Here is a 14,298-nt window from a genome sequence, read left to right as displayed (position 1 = left end):
TGAAAATATGGCTAATGGTTCGTGTGTGCACACTGCACATCCTCTTTTTTTAATATCGCGCCATCTCGTTTCCACCATCGTCTGTGATACGGAACATTTCCCCCCTCGAAACGAACAGACAGAGAGATGAATAGTCTCTATAAATTTTATGCGCGAGTCATACACTAGATATACGTAGGATTGCATGCGCCACACATCAAAATGTCAACAAAAATGTTCAGTCTACGATGTGTGCCAGAAATCAAAAAGCGATGCAGTTCCCGAAAACGTCACATTCTCGTTCGTCTCCTAATAGTTTGTTTTGTCGTTTTCTTTAAATTCTGTTTTTTTTTTCGCTCGCATCGATGTGCTCCCACATTTACACAAAGTATGAATTACAGTGTTTCTCAAGTGTGCGCAACCCATAAAACTAGTTGAATTTAGGAAATTTAGTTTGTAATATCTGTTTGAATGAAGAAAACAAAATTAAAACCATTTTTCAAAAATAAAACTGAATAGTTAATGAATGAAGAAAAACGAAAAGTGTGATTCGGTTTAATCTGAACTCGGTGATTTTCATTTCCTCTTCTTGCCCATTTTTAAATATTCATTCAAAAAAATGTGGAGTTAAGCAGGAAATGCAGATGGAAGAACTGGGCTGCATTTATCTCTTGTGGTTGTTTGATGTGCGTTAAAAAAATTTATGGCAGTCTGTGTGTTGTTTTCCTTCGGTCAAAGTGAACCGAACAGTGACCAGAACTTCTGGTCCAGAAGATGGAATAAATTATCTCTCACGTGTAAATAACTCATTATAAAAAAATGAATCAATAACTCTTCCGTTCACTTTATCTTCTTCCGTCCAGTTTCCGTTGGGAAACGCACAGATATAGAGTGAAAGTTCATTTAGTTCGTTTATTGTTGTCCTTCATCTTACGCTATTTTGGCATCCCAAGGAGAAATTGTTAACGCAAATACATCCATTACCAAGCGTATGTAAACGCTTGAATTTGGGCTCGAATTTGGGTGTAGTTTCAGTCATTTTGAACGTCACAATGAAAGTAGAAAAAGAACAGTAAAAACAAATCAATTAGAATGATATAAAAATGATTATGAATCAATATTCAATATGCTAATAAATTGTGACACTCACCTACAGGGATCATCCTGTACTCTATCCATAGATAGCCATTGATAAAGGTGTTATTATACCACATAGGAAGTCCATTAGACATGAGACAATCTACGTAAGTTAATAAACCTTGTCGATGATTGCTGGGACACTAGGACGTCCACCAGCTGTTGTTAACATACTGTTACATTAATTAATTTTTTCAATTCTCTGTTTTTAATCTTATTATCGCGGATACTCGATTTGTTCGTCGGTGAACACACGATGCAGGTCATAACCGAAGAGTTGACAATGTCCTGCAAAGAGAAAGAAAAACAGACCCAAAACAATAGCATTACTTTCACAATTTCACTCCATCGTTCAAACACCAATTCTAATTCTAATTCCAATTTCAATTTAATGAATAGCATACCCGAACTCACAATGTGCTGTGTATTAATCATATACTGTCATATTTTTTCACGCTGGTGGCGTACCTAGCCCATGGATGGATGTACTATGGGTTAGCTGTGTTCTGTATTAAAACATTTGAGTTGAGTTGTGTTTGAGGTTTATTTTACAACTGATTGAAACATTACAAAATACGCTTTATATATACTAATGATTACTGTTGTATAATATGTGTATAACTATGTAACTAATATTTGTATAACTCTATGTAACTGAATGTCAAGTTGGTTGTGTATGGATTTTGACAGAACTTCTGCGGCCATCACCTAGTTGCGCCACATATCACATCGTTCCATATACATTGTGAGCTCGGCATACCTTTGTACAAAATCAGCTTTGCAGCCGAAATGTCACGATGCCAAATAGTACTCAGATATGAAAAGTACAGTTGCTCGTCGGGATCATAATCTTCAGTCAACTCGATGATTCCTCCGCCGAGGTTGATAACACCTCTGCGCCCTTCAGCATACTCGTCCGCATCGTTCGCCGCATTTTGTCGCCAGTTTTTATGGTATTCAATCACCTTAGACAAAAATCCATCGGCTTGATTTGGATTCTACTCTGCTTCATCGCGCATCGCTCGTCGCTCTGATCGCAAATTTCGCTTGTGCTTCAACGTCAGAATTCTCGGTGGTAACTGAAAAGTTGGTGGCCAGGCACCTGGATCTATCTCTCTCTCAAATCTTAATCTATCTCTCTCAAATCTTAGTACTATTTATCTTAATTTTTTCGCTTACTCGAATCGATTCGATATACTTGTCTTACGGGTGTATTTTTCGGTGGTGTACGCCTGTTTGGCTGCCTTTGAAATTCGCAAGCGATGAGTGATGTAATCTCTCCAATTACTGCCTTTTGACCACGGCATTCGTGCGTATCGAGGCCGGTTCTCCCGATCGTTCCGTTCAAACATCTTGAAATTTCATGTCCATTTCTCCGCTTCCTATCGCGCACACTTTTGCTTGGTCAGATAATGATACTTCTTGCTCGATATTTTGAAGTTCATCTTTTGTTGAAAGAAAAAAATGAGAAGAAAATTAACAATAGAAAATCAAACAATGAATACCATTATATGATTATAAAACTTTTTTTTGGTTTTTAATGGTTCTTCGGACCGTGGCCTTCCATGTCTTCATGCCTGGGTCCACACCGAGCTCGTAGATGAAACCACCATTTTCGTGCCGCGTTTTAACGATCCCATCACTTACCAAACGTTCTAAACCTATTTAGCTGCGACTTTGGCACATTGTACTGTACTGAGGCCGAAACACCATCGCAATAAAACTTAGAACGAAATGGTTTTTTCGATTTGACAATTCGTCCGATCTTTGGCATGGAGAAAATTTTATTCCAAAAATAATCTTGGTTCGCGTAGACATAGCCCACTCTCGGCTTGAACCCCATTCACTCTTGACAGCAATCGAAATTCGGTCAGCATGCAGTAGAGGATTTCAGTATCCATTTCTACGCATTTCCGCATGTGCGAGCAGATCGGTATCACTTTCAAATTCTTGATTATTGGCACTTCGATTCGGTTGGTTTCCCATTGGATGCAGAAACTCATGCAAAATATAATCTCATAACGGGACCAAAGTAAACAAAAACAAATGCATCACCACGCCACAGTGACAAATGAGTGGGTTGTGTTGCGTTGTGTGAAATGGAAGAGAAGTGTCGGTTCTGCTCTTTCTTTCTAACTCACGCGCCCAAAATGAAATCAATACACAAATCGAATTCTTGTATATTCATTCAGTTCGTTCGGCACAGAGTTGTTTGGAATGGTTGTCATTTCAAACGTTTGAATTTTACAGAAGCTGGGTAGCGTTCCGAATATTCATGCAGTTGGTTTACACTGAAATTTCATTCGATTTGGACGGAAAAAAAGACTTTTGTGTATTCTAAGTGCAAGCAAAGAGATACACCGAGTGTAGCGGCTTTATAAATGACAAATCTGAATGATAATGTTGGATTTTGGGACTCGGTATTAATTGAAAACTTAACCGAGGAAACGTTCATTTCCAACATTTATCAGCGATACAAACGGGGTCTTATCTATGTAGGTATCCTTTGTATTTTGAATGATGCGGTTTCTCTAGCTCTTTTGTTCTTCGAAAATCCAATACATTTCGGTTTTCTTTTTGTTTTGTTTTCTGTGAATTGACTTTTTAGACATATATTGGTGCCTTTCTCGTAGCCATCAATCCATACAAGGCGATTGCAAACTATTCCACAGACACAATCCAATGTTACGCTAAATCAAACTATTTCAAATTACCGCCACATATGTGAGTATTGAGTATCTGTGGGTGATGATGTGCTATGTAGATTTCAACAGCTTCCTTCTTTATCTAAATGACTTTCTCTTTTGGGGTGGTTGGGATGGATTTTTAGCTACGGCATCACAAATTCTGCTTATCGCAGCCTACAGGATCAAAATGAGAATCAATGTGTATGCGTATTAGGCGAAAATGGAAGTGGAAAAACCGAGAGCGCTCGAATTATTCTACATTTTCTCTCCAATGTACATTCCGATCATACACTTAGCGGTAGGAAAATTCTTCAAAATCAAAATAGTACAAGGCTGATGCGATGCAAGAGTCTCGCTTCATATCCAAAATACGAATCGCCGGAAGCGGTGTGTCACTCCGGAAAGCGTGACTCCATCAAATTTGCACGAAAATCACATGTGAGTTTATCTAACGACCGACACTAGATATAATCAAACCTATACTGCGAATCAAAATGCCAACTCAATTTTTTCTCAACTTGTTCACCCACTCTCTTTTTTTTGCGACAAACAGAAATCGCCGGGAACGGTCGAATTTGATCTACGAAATCAATACAAGAGCTTAGACGATGTTTCACTCAGCAGCATTTGTGGTGACAATAAATGGAATAGGAAATTTTCGCAGTCAATGTCATCGTCGGCAATTAATACGCCGAAGGCAAATCGCACCGATAAAGCCAATTGTGATGAGCGAAGGTCGAGCGTATCGAAGGCATTACAATGTGATAGAACACCGACACGTACCAAAAACTGGCTAATCATGAAAAAAGATCTGCAATGCGATAAATGCGGCTACATTCGGGCCATTTGTGATGGTACTAATCACACCGATAAACAATGCTCATCCAATGCCAAAGGAACATCGTGCCATTCAAGCGATGAACATTTTTATACCAATAATTTTAATGACACTGCCACTTTCAAAAGTACAAATTGCAAACTCAAATCCGAATCGAACTATTCACTTGGCAGATCATCGTCATTTATCAACTCAACCGATATTCATTTGACGATTCGCAGACGCATCGTTTACGCCCAAGTTCTCCTCGAAGCATTCGGAAATGCATCCATTTCACTCAACAGCAATTCCAGCCGATTCGTAAGTTTTATTGTTTTCGTTTTGGAATCGGTGAAATGTTCCAATGATTCTGTACAATGGTTTTGATTTTCTTTGTAGGGAAGCTTTTTCGATATCGAACTCGACTTCAAAGGAGATCCTCTGGCGGCTCATGTTAATTGTTGTAAGTAAATGACAAAGTCTTTGATTTGCATTTAACCATCTGATTGAATTTAAAACTAAATTTGTCTAAGATTTAAATTAAAATTGATCAATATTGATTAAAATTGGGTGTATTTTTCTCTTATTCCAGATATGATTGAAAAGGTACGTTGTGGAAAAATAAACCCTCTCTTATGAAACTCTATGTATTTAGATAATCTTTTACCTTGTTCTTATTCAACTCTGCAGTGGCGTGTAACAGATCGGTTGTGCGGAGAACGAAACTTCCATATATTCTATCAGTTGTTGTGCGGTGCAGACATTGCATTTCTAAGTATAACTCATTATAAGTTCTGTCACATTGTTCGCTATGACTAATTTTGCATATTTCATTGCTAGAACTCATCAAACTTCAGCGAAACAGCGAAAAATATGTTCTATTGAAGAATGATCCAACCACAAATACTGACAGAGAAGACTTTGCTTACACGAAAAAAGCGCTCGAAGTTATCGGCCTCACTTCAGATGAAACCCTTAGCATATTTAAAATGGTCTCAATTATTCTTAAGTTAGGTGAGCCATTCGTGATTAATCCAATTCATTTGATTTAAAAATTCGTCAATATTTATTTACATTTCAATAGGAAATCTAATTTTTATACCAACTACAAATATTGATGGAAGCGGTGGATGTGAAATAACAAATGATTATGGTAAGTGAGCAAGTGATATATTCCACTGATCAGCCGAATACAATCGAATGTGTCGAATGTGCATTTTTAGAAGTGATGGAAATAGCGGAAATTGCACAATTGAATCCAAATATTTTAATGAACTGTTTGACGAAAGGCGATCACAACTGGCGCTACAATGATTCCGACTCTGACTTAGATGCGGTGAGATTTAATCCAAATTTCAATTGAAAAATCGAAAGAAAAAAAAAACGAAAAAATAAATTCGTCGCGTATTATTTTAGATGAGCGCATCACGGATTCGAAATATCATGTGCAGAACCATTTATGGCCGTCTGTTCACTTGGATTGCTGGAAAAATTAATGAATCATTTAAGGTACATTTACTGATCGAATTACTAAATGGTTAAAATGTAACTAGCATTTCATGTGTAACATGGTTCGTTTCAGATAAAGCATGGATCAATACATGGAAAAAAATTTGGAATATTAGACTTTTTCGGTTTCGAAGTAAACAAGAATAATCGTTTTGAGCAATTGGTTAACAATTACTGTAGTGAAAAGCTGCATCAGGTACGTTAGAACTGACAATTTAGGCTTGTGTAATTTCAACCAAATCCAAAATGAAATATTTTCGTCTAAATGCGGATTCTTCTTTGCCACATACAGAGTTTTCTTCAAAACGTGTTCAAAAATCAACAGGAAATATACCTCAAAGAGGGTCTCGATTGGAATAAAATCGACTTTTTCGACAATTATGCAATTTGTGATTTAATTGACAAACATAGCTACGGAATATTGAATTTACTAGATGAGCCTCATATCAAATCAGACGAAGCTTATTCGCTACGTGTACAACAATGCTGTGCTGGTAACCCAAACTTTTTACCCGAAGACAATAACATGATGCGAAAAAGTTTTCAGTAAGTGAATATTCGGTTGAGTTGTTCGTTTCAACATCGGTGCACTAATTATTGCCAAATTTGTAGAATAAGACACTTTGCCGGTCAAGTGAGCTATGCAGCAAGTGGATTCATGGAAAAAAATGCGGATAAAATACCACGATACATAAGTACAGGTTTCTTTCAGAGTAAATTGCCGTTGATGCAAAGTCTATTTCCCGAAGGTGAGGTGACAATCGGTCTAGAATATGAATTTACGTTTCATTGAAATAATTCAATATTACATCACCAATCACCATGCATTCTAGTATGGCATATGCAAGATAACCTGCTTAAAACTCATTTGTTCGTTTGTTTTTAATCTATAGGCAATCCGAATCGCACACATCGTCATCCGGCGAGCGTTTCGACAAATATTCAATTGCAATTGCAATCGCTGTTGTCGTTGATGCAAGATAGAAAAACTCATTATATTTTTTGTATAAAACCAAATCAATCGAAAAAGGCGAATCTATTTGAATTGCCATTGGTTCAGCATCAAATACGCTATACGAACATAATGCCATTAGTTAACATTTGGAGAATGGGCTATTGTTTCCATTTGAGTCATTTGCAATTTTTAAATCGTTATAAAATCTTAAGCTCCGAAACGTGGCCATTCTATCGAATTGGAAGTGTAATCGAAGGCATTGCAACGATCATACGTGAACTACCACTGCCATCAGCCGAATTCATTTTGGGAACGACGAAAGTTTTCATGCGCAGCCCCCGAACAGTGAGTGCGAAGAACCTAAATCTAATATATTATTTATTACTTAGCTGTGTGTGTGTGTGTGTGTGTGTGTGTGTGCGATATTGATAACTATTTCATTCGGTAAATTGAATTTTCCATTGCTAACCGTTGGCATTTAATTTTCGTTTAGGTTTTCGAAATGGAGGAGTTTCGACGAAATCGATTAAATGAATTGATTGTGATAATCCAAACGAAATTTAGATCCTATATTCAGCGAAAACGATTTATGCGATTAAAGCAAAGCCAAATTCTTATTGCACGTACATGGAGAGCGCGACGAGTGAGTATCTATACATCATTTATGGAATAAGCATTTACAATATATCTCACTCTATCTCTAGCTCTCTCCCTATATACTATATACATATATATATGCCCATCCGCAAAACTATCAAAAACAATTTTCGATATCTCGTAAAACTATAGCTTCTATTCATTTTGAAACATGACCAAACACACACAAAATGCATGAACAAGTAGAGCATGCTCTAAATAACACATTTCTATCTCGAAATAGGATTGTCGTTTCGGTGTATTAAACGCTGGTAGAAGACATGTATGGCAAATTTCCGCAGTTGTAAGTTGACCAAAAGCAATTTCCAGGAGAGTGATTCGATTTACTTTAAATTCACTTCACTTTAAATTCGTTAACCCAATTTTGTTTCACTTAATCTTCACAAATAACTTCACATCCAACCCCTATCATCAATTCACATTTTATTCTCGTTTGTTGTGTCAAACATTCGATTGCGGTTTTTTTTTCAAATGCTGAACTTCTGTCTATACGTATTTTGCTAGGCCAAAGAGAAACAGCGATTGGTGAGATACCGAAAAGTTTCGAAATGGGCAGTTGATATCATTGAGAATTTTTATATTCGATGGAAGGTTTGTGTTGACACATTAACGAACGACTGTGGTAATAAAGAATAAGCGAATAACGCCTTTTAAAATGTTATCTTTTAGAAACAACAATTTCTAACAACACTGATGATAAGATTGCCACCAACCTGTTTCAGTCCGATAAGCAATGAATGGGTCACAGCTCCGGCATACTTAGCTGAAACATCGTGCTTGCTGCGCGGCATTTTCCATAAGTGGCGAGTAAGTGGCACTTTTCATCAATATTAATTAACACATCGGTCAATAAGTCCCGAGCCTAACCACCAAGTGGCAACACTAATGTCAAACCCATATCATTTTCGAAAACTACAACCTTTTTTAGGAATCCAGTCAAAATTTGAGCCAAATCCGACCATCAGTTCGCTAATTACAGCACTTTAAATGAAGCAATTTTCCAATTTTCCAAAATCATGGAAAAACTGCATTTCTCCTCTCGATTTGACACATGTATTCCAGAAGAAAAACGAGCAGGAGTACCAAACCCATACTATGATTAGTTTATGGCATCCTTAGGCTTTCGAAATCAATCATTAGATATGGAAGAATTGAATTTATGCATAGCCATAAGAGCGATTTTGTCGATAAGCCTCCAAATTGTTCAAAATATGTGGTTTTGGAAGAAATCATTGCCAAAATCCGTTAAGTGATATCGGAATTCTCAAATGTGATAGTTCATAGATTTGCTAAGGCCATAGGGCAACTAACTCAAGCTATAGTTACAACTTTGCATGGATATATGCATATGAAATACTCAATCGAAAAAGCCTTGCCGCGTTTTTGGATATGGAGTAGATAGAACAGTTTTTTGGGGATTCGAAGCCCGTTTGGAGCTGTATAAGTAAAATTTGAATAGGGTTTTGCCTTTATATATTAGAATTAATGTATTTTGAGTTCATTTGAATAGATTCGATCTATAAATTGCGGGTAGAAATCGCCAAAAACGGTTTGTAGCGACCAAGGTCGCAAAATATGAGTTCGGGCATTATTAGTGGATTTAGGTATAGAAAAATATTCGCGAACCAGTGGGAAAGATATAAAACAACATGAAAAGTCACTTATGCATCATTTTAGACCTATCCGAATGTCAAATCTTGATAAAACATAGCAAATTTGGCGAAGAAAACTATGTTGTTCAAATGCGAGTTTCATCCAGGTCAAAGAACTGTTTATATGGTGATATAATTGAACGAAATTGGTTTCAAACTGCTTCACTAACCATTGTATTTTTTAGGTCTGGTCATTCTCTGAACTCTCCACATGAATATACTTGAATACAATGCATCAGAAGAAAGTTATACCGTTTTAACGGCAAAATTGAAGCATTTTCGGGAGTCTTTCTCTCGTATAGCTGTAACTAGCAAACTGATGGTCGGATTTGGCTCAAATTTTGACTGGATTCCTAAAAAAGGTTGTAGTTTTCGAAAATGATATGGGTTTGACATTAGTGTTGCCACTTGGTGGTTAGGCTCGGGACTTATTGACCGATGTGTTACTATGAAGAAATCAAAATATTTGGATATTCTACTAATTTAAATGACACATCATTTTTGCAGTGCCATAAATATCGACGATTCTACGATCAGGTATCGCGGAATCGAATGCGCGAGAAGCTCACCGCAAGTATCCTGTTCAAAAATCGAAAAACATCTTATCCTTTGAGGTAATAAAATGAGATTTTCTACAACTTAAACATTCATATATTGAATATTTGAATCAAATGGATGATGTACTTTAACTGTTTATAAGGAGCCTAGATTCACCATTCTGTTAATTAGCAGCCGCTTTTTTAAGATTATTATTCTGGTTCTGTTTCTGTTTTCCAGTGTATCGCATCCGTTTGTTGGAGATTATGTGCGTTTGCGTCAAAATGTGCAATGGAAGAAGCTATGTATTTCTTTGAACGATCAGTACATTGTTTTTGCCGATATTGTTAATAAAATAACACGATCAACGGGAAAAGTGAGTAGAAATTAAGTCAAGTTGATGGTCGTGAATGCAATTCCTTATTCATTTTCGATCGATAGGTTGCTCCGATTCTGATGGCACTTTCAACGAATGCAATGCTATTGCTCGATCAAAGAACACTGCAAATAAAGTATCGAATTCCAGCCACCGAAATTTATCGCTTGTCATTGAGCCCATATCATGATAACATAGCCGTGTTCCATGTAAAAGATGTAGGTTCTTCCAATTCTTTTGAGTTAATTTGAAACTTGAACATTGATTAATTTTAAAGTTTCAACCAATCTAATAAAAAAAATTCCTCTTTGACAGTCGGAAATGGGCCGAAAGAAGGGAGATTTTGTCTTTCAAACCGCACACGTCATCGAAGTTATTACAAAGTTATTTTTGGTGATTCAAAATGCAACGGGACGACAACCAGACATTTGTATTGACTCCGAGTATGTAACAATTTGCTTCATTTTACTTATATTGCGTGAATCATATTCAAAAGTCTCTTTCCCATCAACAGATTCGATGTGATGTTTAGCAATCAAACGGTAACATTGTCATTTAAATTATCGGCCGGACTAAATGATGCACACGCAGCACTTTTATCGCCCCAATTAAAAATCACCCGTAAAAGTGATCGAATGGAAATCGTCATCTGATTCGTAGTCGTTTTCATTCCGAATCCGAAACTCCAATACCTATTTGTATCGTAGAGATATGAGTATGTGAATTTTGTGAACTGGCTGGAACTGACGCTTCAGTGCCAAAATAGTTGATCCACAACAAATCAAACACTTAGAATTAGACACACAAACACACTCACAAATAATGAACACGATGCACTTCAAAATGGATAATGAAAATGAAACAAACGAATTATTAACAGATTGTTCATAGAGTTTAATGCATTTATACGGTGGACGTTCGTTTATGAATGACGCAAATTTACAGTGAATATACGACTGAAAATAGCACGAATAACAACTTCCAATTCAAATTATCGAATGGATACTATTTTTATGTGTGAATGCCAAAGAAATCGATAACCGCTTGACTGCATAAGATTTCCGGTGCTATTCATTAATTCGAAGCGATGTGTCGACATTTCAATAAACGATCCCCTTGGAGTTCCTTTCAACTACCCATCTAACAATTATCAACCCAAATACATCCGATTCCAGGCACATTTCCAAGGTTGAATACGGGGATAGATTTAACCGTAGAAGTAACCGTCATAGTGATCCAATTGTGCATGGAATAAATGGAGAAAAAATTGCATAAAATTAGCATCAATACATTCAATACTCTTATTTCAATTGAAAAACAATTTACTTACATGGGTACTTCTGGCCTCCTTAGTTAAGTATGTACGCCTACTATACCACAACAATCAGGCATAGCGGAAATAACATAATGTTATATTTTAATTTTTAAATTATTCAATGTGAATGGCGTGAAATACATGATGCTGGTTAGTTGTTGACAGCAGCTCGCTGGTTGGATGGCCTCTGCAATGTTTCGGGTAACTCGTACCCAAACAAGTTGCAGTGTCCTTGAAAATCATACAAGAAAACAATGAATGATATGTAAACAAAGCACTGCACCTCACATCACATGCAATTCAATCAATACCTATAGGTAAACGACGAACATTTCGTTTCCTCCGTTCGAATCCAATCTCTATTAACATTGTCAGCTGTGAAATGAGAACAACGCTTTGTTGTTCACTTGATGTATGACAAAAGCTTTCTTTCAAGCGGTATAAACTGTCTATGAATCTATACCTGATCCGGTAAACGATCAAAAAGATTGAAATCATTTTGAAATGAAGATAAGTCACATCCCTTTTGTTATTCCACCCCATAAAAACAGTACACCGTATTGCGCTAATTGGCCTCAACGTTTAAAATGATGTACATATTGTTTTGCGTTATTTATAAATCCCTTCATTTTGTTTCATGTTCTAGTTAATCAATGGAATGAAAATTGTTTCAAAAGCAAAAACCGCTCAAAAGGGAAGAAAAAACATTATAACAAGAAAGAAAAAAAACAGATTAGTACATTTTTGTTGGTACGTATAGAAGTCAAGTAATAAGTAATATATTACTATTTCCTATTACTATTACAGGCTATTACATAATGGCTATTACATTTAAGATATTACTTTTTCCTATTACTTTTGTAAAAAAAAATTTCAAAGTTTCATATAAAAAACATTTTTTTTTTACAAAAGTAATAGGAAAGTAATAGGCATTACTATTACTATTACATGTAATAGGAGAAAAAATTGTAATAGGAAAGCTATTTACTTATATTACTTGTGTAATAGGATTTACCTATTACTATTACTTTTCCTATTACAGTAATTGTGATAGTAGTAGGTATTTTTTTACAAAAGTAATAGGAAAGTAATAGTAATGGGTAAAGGTCCCATCGATTGCCAGGCAGAGCGCCTGACTTTGCCTGGCAAAATCACGTTTTTTACTTTTATCTCGAAAATATCTTATCTCAGCGGGTGAAACTGGCCCTTCGGGCTCCCAGATCCATGAAATTTTCCGCCCGATCGAATGAGACTGGTCTCAATTTTCCCCGAATTTCATTTTGATTTTCAAATTTTTTTCCAAGATTTTCAATTTTCCGGAAAATTTTCGCGAATTCGAATTTAGTTTGAATTTATACGTTCATAAAATGAAAATGGTTGGAAAAAGGTTGGAAAACTCGGAAAATATTCAATATTTTCGAAATCCAAAATGTACTGAAAATCACTGAAATTTTTTTCATGAAGCCACATCTAGGGGGTAGACACGAAATAACACTAGAAGAAAACTAGCAAAAATTGAGCATACTTGAAGTTACTAGAAGAATATTTGTGAAAAAATTGAGTGATGCCTCTTCCATAAGAATAGCATTGCCAGTGGTTTTTATATGGACAAATTATTCCATTTAGAATATACTGCCAATGCTTTGCTTATGGAGTTCAAATGTTTTGTTTACAAAAAGTACCGTTAATCCTTCCATAAGAAATGCATTGGCAATGCTATACTTATGGAAGAAGCAATGGTACGATACTAGAAAAACTAGAAGAAACTGAACGCATATTTGAACCGATTTGAACGAACTAGCTATACTAGAAATTTGTGTCTAACCCCTAGAGCCACATCCTGGTGCCAGTGCCTTTTCTAGAAAATCTGATCAGGCAGAAAACTTCTATGAACCTTTCTCTTTCCATATCAGAGCTAAAACCATCATGTTTCGGGGAACAGATATTTGGAAATTGAATTTATAAAGACAGGCCAAATGCCAGGCATCTGGGACCTTTAGTAATAGGTGATCCTATTACATATGTAATAGTAATATAATAGCGTAATAGGCATTACAGTTTTTTACTTCTATATTGGTACGTTTGGTGGATGTCATGGGAAATATATTTAATAGATGTTGGTTCAGTGGTCAATTAGTACACACGTCGAAAGAAATTAAAAGCAAAAGCAAAGCATTAAAAGCATATAGTTAGACATATTTTTCTCAGATAATTAGTTTGTAATTATGTAGTAGACAGGTAGTTAAAAGTCGTAGTTGAATCCAACTCACCTCCGCTCTGGATGAAAAATCCTTTATCTCAAATGTTATTTTTTTTTAGAAAATTCAATTAATTCAACAGAGAATTTCACACACAACTTGTGTCCTAAGCCAACGATTAGTTCATCTGACAACGCGTTTTTACGATTATACGTTTACGAAATGGCATACAAATAAAATTCAATTAATAAAAACTAAACCAGAACGATTCATTTCATGTTTTTTTTTTCGATGAACAATGGACAGATGGACGCATTGAGCAGGCATGTGGTCGACGATTACAGCATCAAACTCGTTAGGAGTTGATGCGAATATCGAATTGGTATGATCCAAAATAATATCATCAGCTATTGTAAGTGAAAGTAGTATTCAACAATCTACTCAGCCTTTTCGACAGAAAATACGCCTTACCTACCTTT

General features: G+C 36.0%; 1 protein-coding gene across 1 annotated transcript; it reads left to right on the top strand.

The window, feature by feature from the left end:
* The first annotated feature begins 243 nt into the window (after positions 1-243).
* LOC129578430 (unconventional myosin-Ia) lies at positions 244-14,078 on the top strand. The gene is made up of 25 exons (XM_055466960.1): positions 244-367; positions 3,367-3,611; positions 3,725-3,840; positions 3,947-4,241; positions 4,357-4,941; positions 5,020-5,083; positions 5,213-5,226; positions 5,311-5,395; positions 5,461-5,634; positions 5,705-5,773; positions 5,844-5,956; positions 6,037-6,129; positions 6,203-6,325; positions 6,422-6,675; positions 6,742-6,878; positions 7,023-7,429; positions 7,578-7,727; positions 7,965-8,024; positions 8,246-8,332; positions 8,411-8,548; positions 9,901-10,007; positions 10,171-10,306; positions 10,372-10,524; positions 10,622-10,749; positions 10,821-14,078. The coding sequence occupies exons 2-25, from the start codon at positions 3,498-3,500 to the stop codon at positions 10,957-10,959; spliced, it is 3,741 nt and encodes a 1,246-aa protein (XP_055322935.1). The 5' UTR covers positions 244-367; positions 3,367-3,497; the 3' UTR covers positions 10,960-14,078.
* Positions 14,079-14,298: the final 220 nt, after the last annotated feature.

Source organism: Sitodiplosis mosellana, unplaced genomic scaffold (genome assembly GCF_009176505.1).
Source record: "Sitodiplosis mosellana isolate CC-2019 unplaced genomic scaffold, AAFC_SMos_1.0 Smas_scaffold_6226, whole genome shotgun sequence".
Taxonomy (NCBI): Eukaryota; Metazoa; Arthropoda; class Insecta; order Diptera; family Cecidomyiidae; genus Sitodiplosis; species Sitodiplosis mosellana.
This window is presented reverse-complemented; position numbering and strand designations above follow the sequence as displayed.

Excerpts from the sequence above, each read along its gene's own strand:
- LOC129578430 (XM_055466960.1), top strand. The coding sequence starts at position 3,498 with ATGACAAATCTGAATGATAATGTTGGATTTTGGGACTCGGTATTAATT. Across the intron at positions 6,879-7,022 it reads GCAAAGTCTATTTCCCGAAG|GCAATCCGAATCGCACACAT; the intron begins GTGAGGTGACAA and ends TTTAATCTATAG. Across the intron at positions 8,333-8,410 it reads ATTTTTATATTCGATGGAAG|AAACAACAATTTCTAACAAC; the intron begins GTTTGTGTTGAC and ends GTTATCTTTTAG.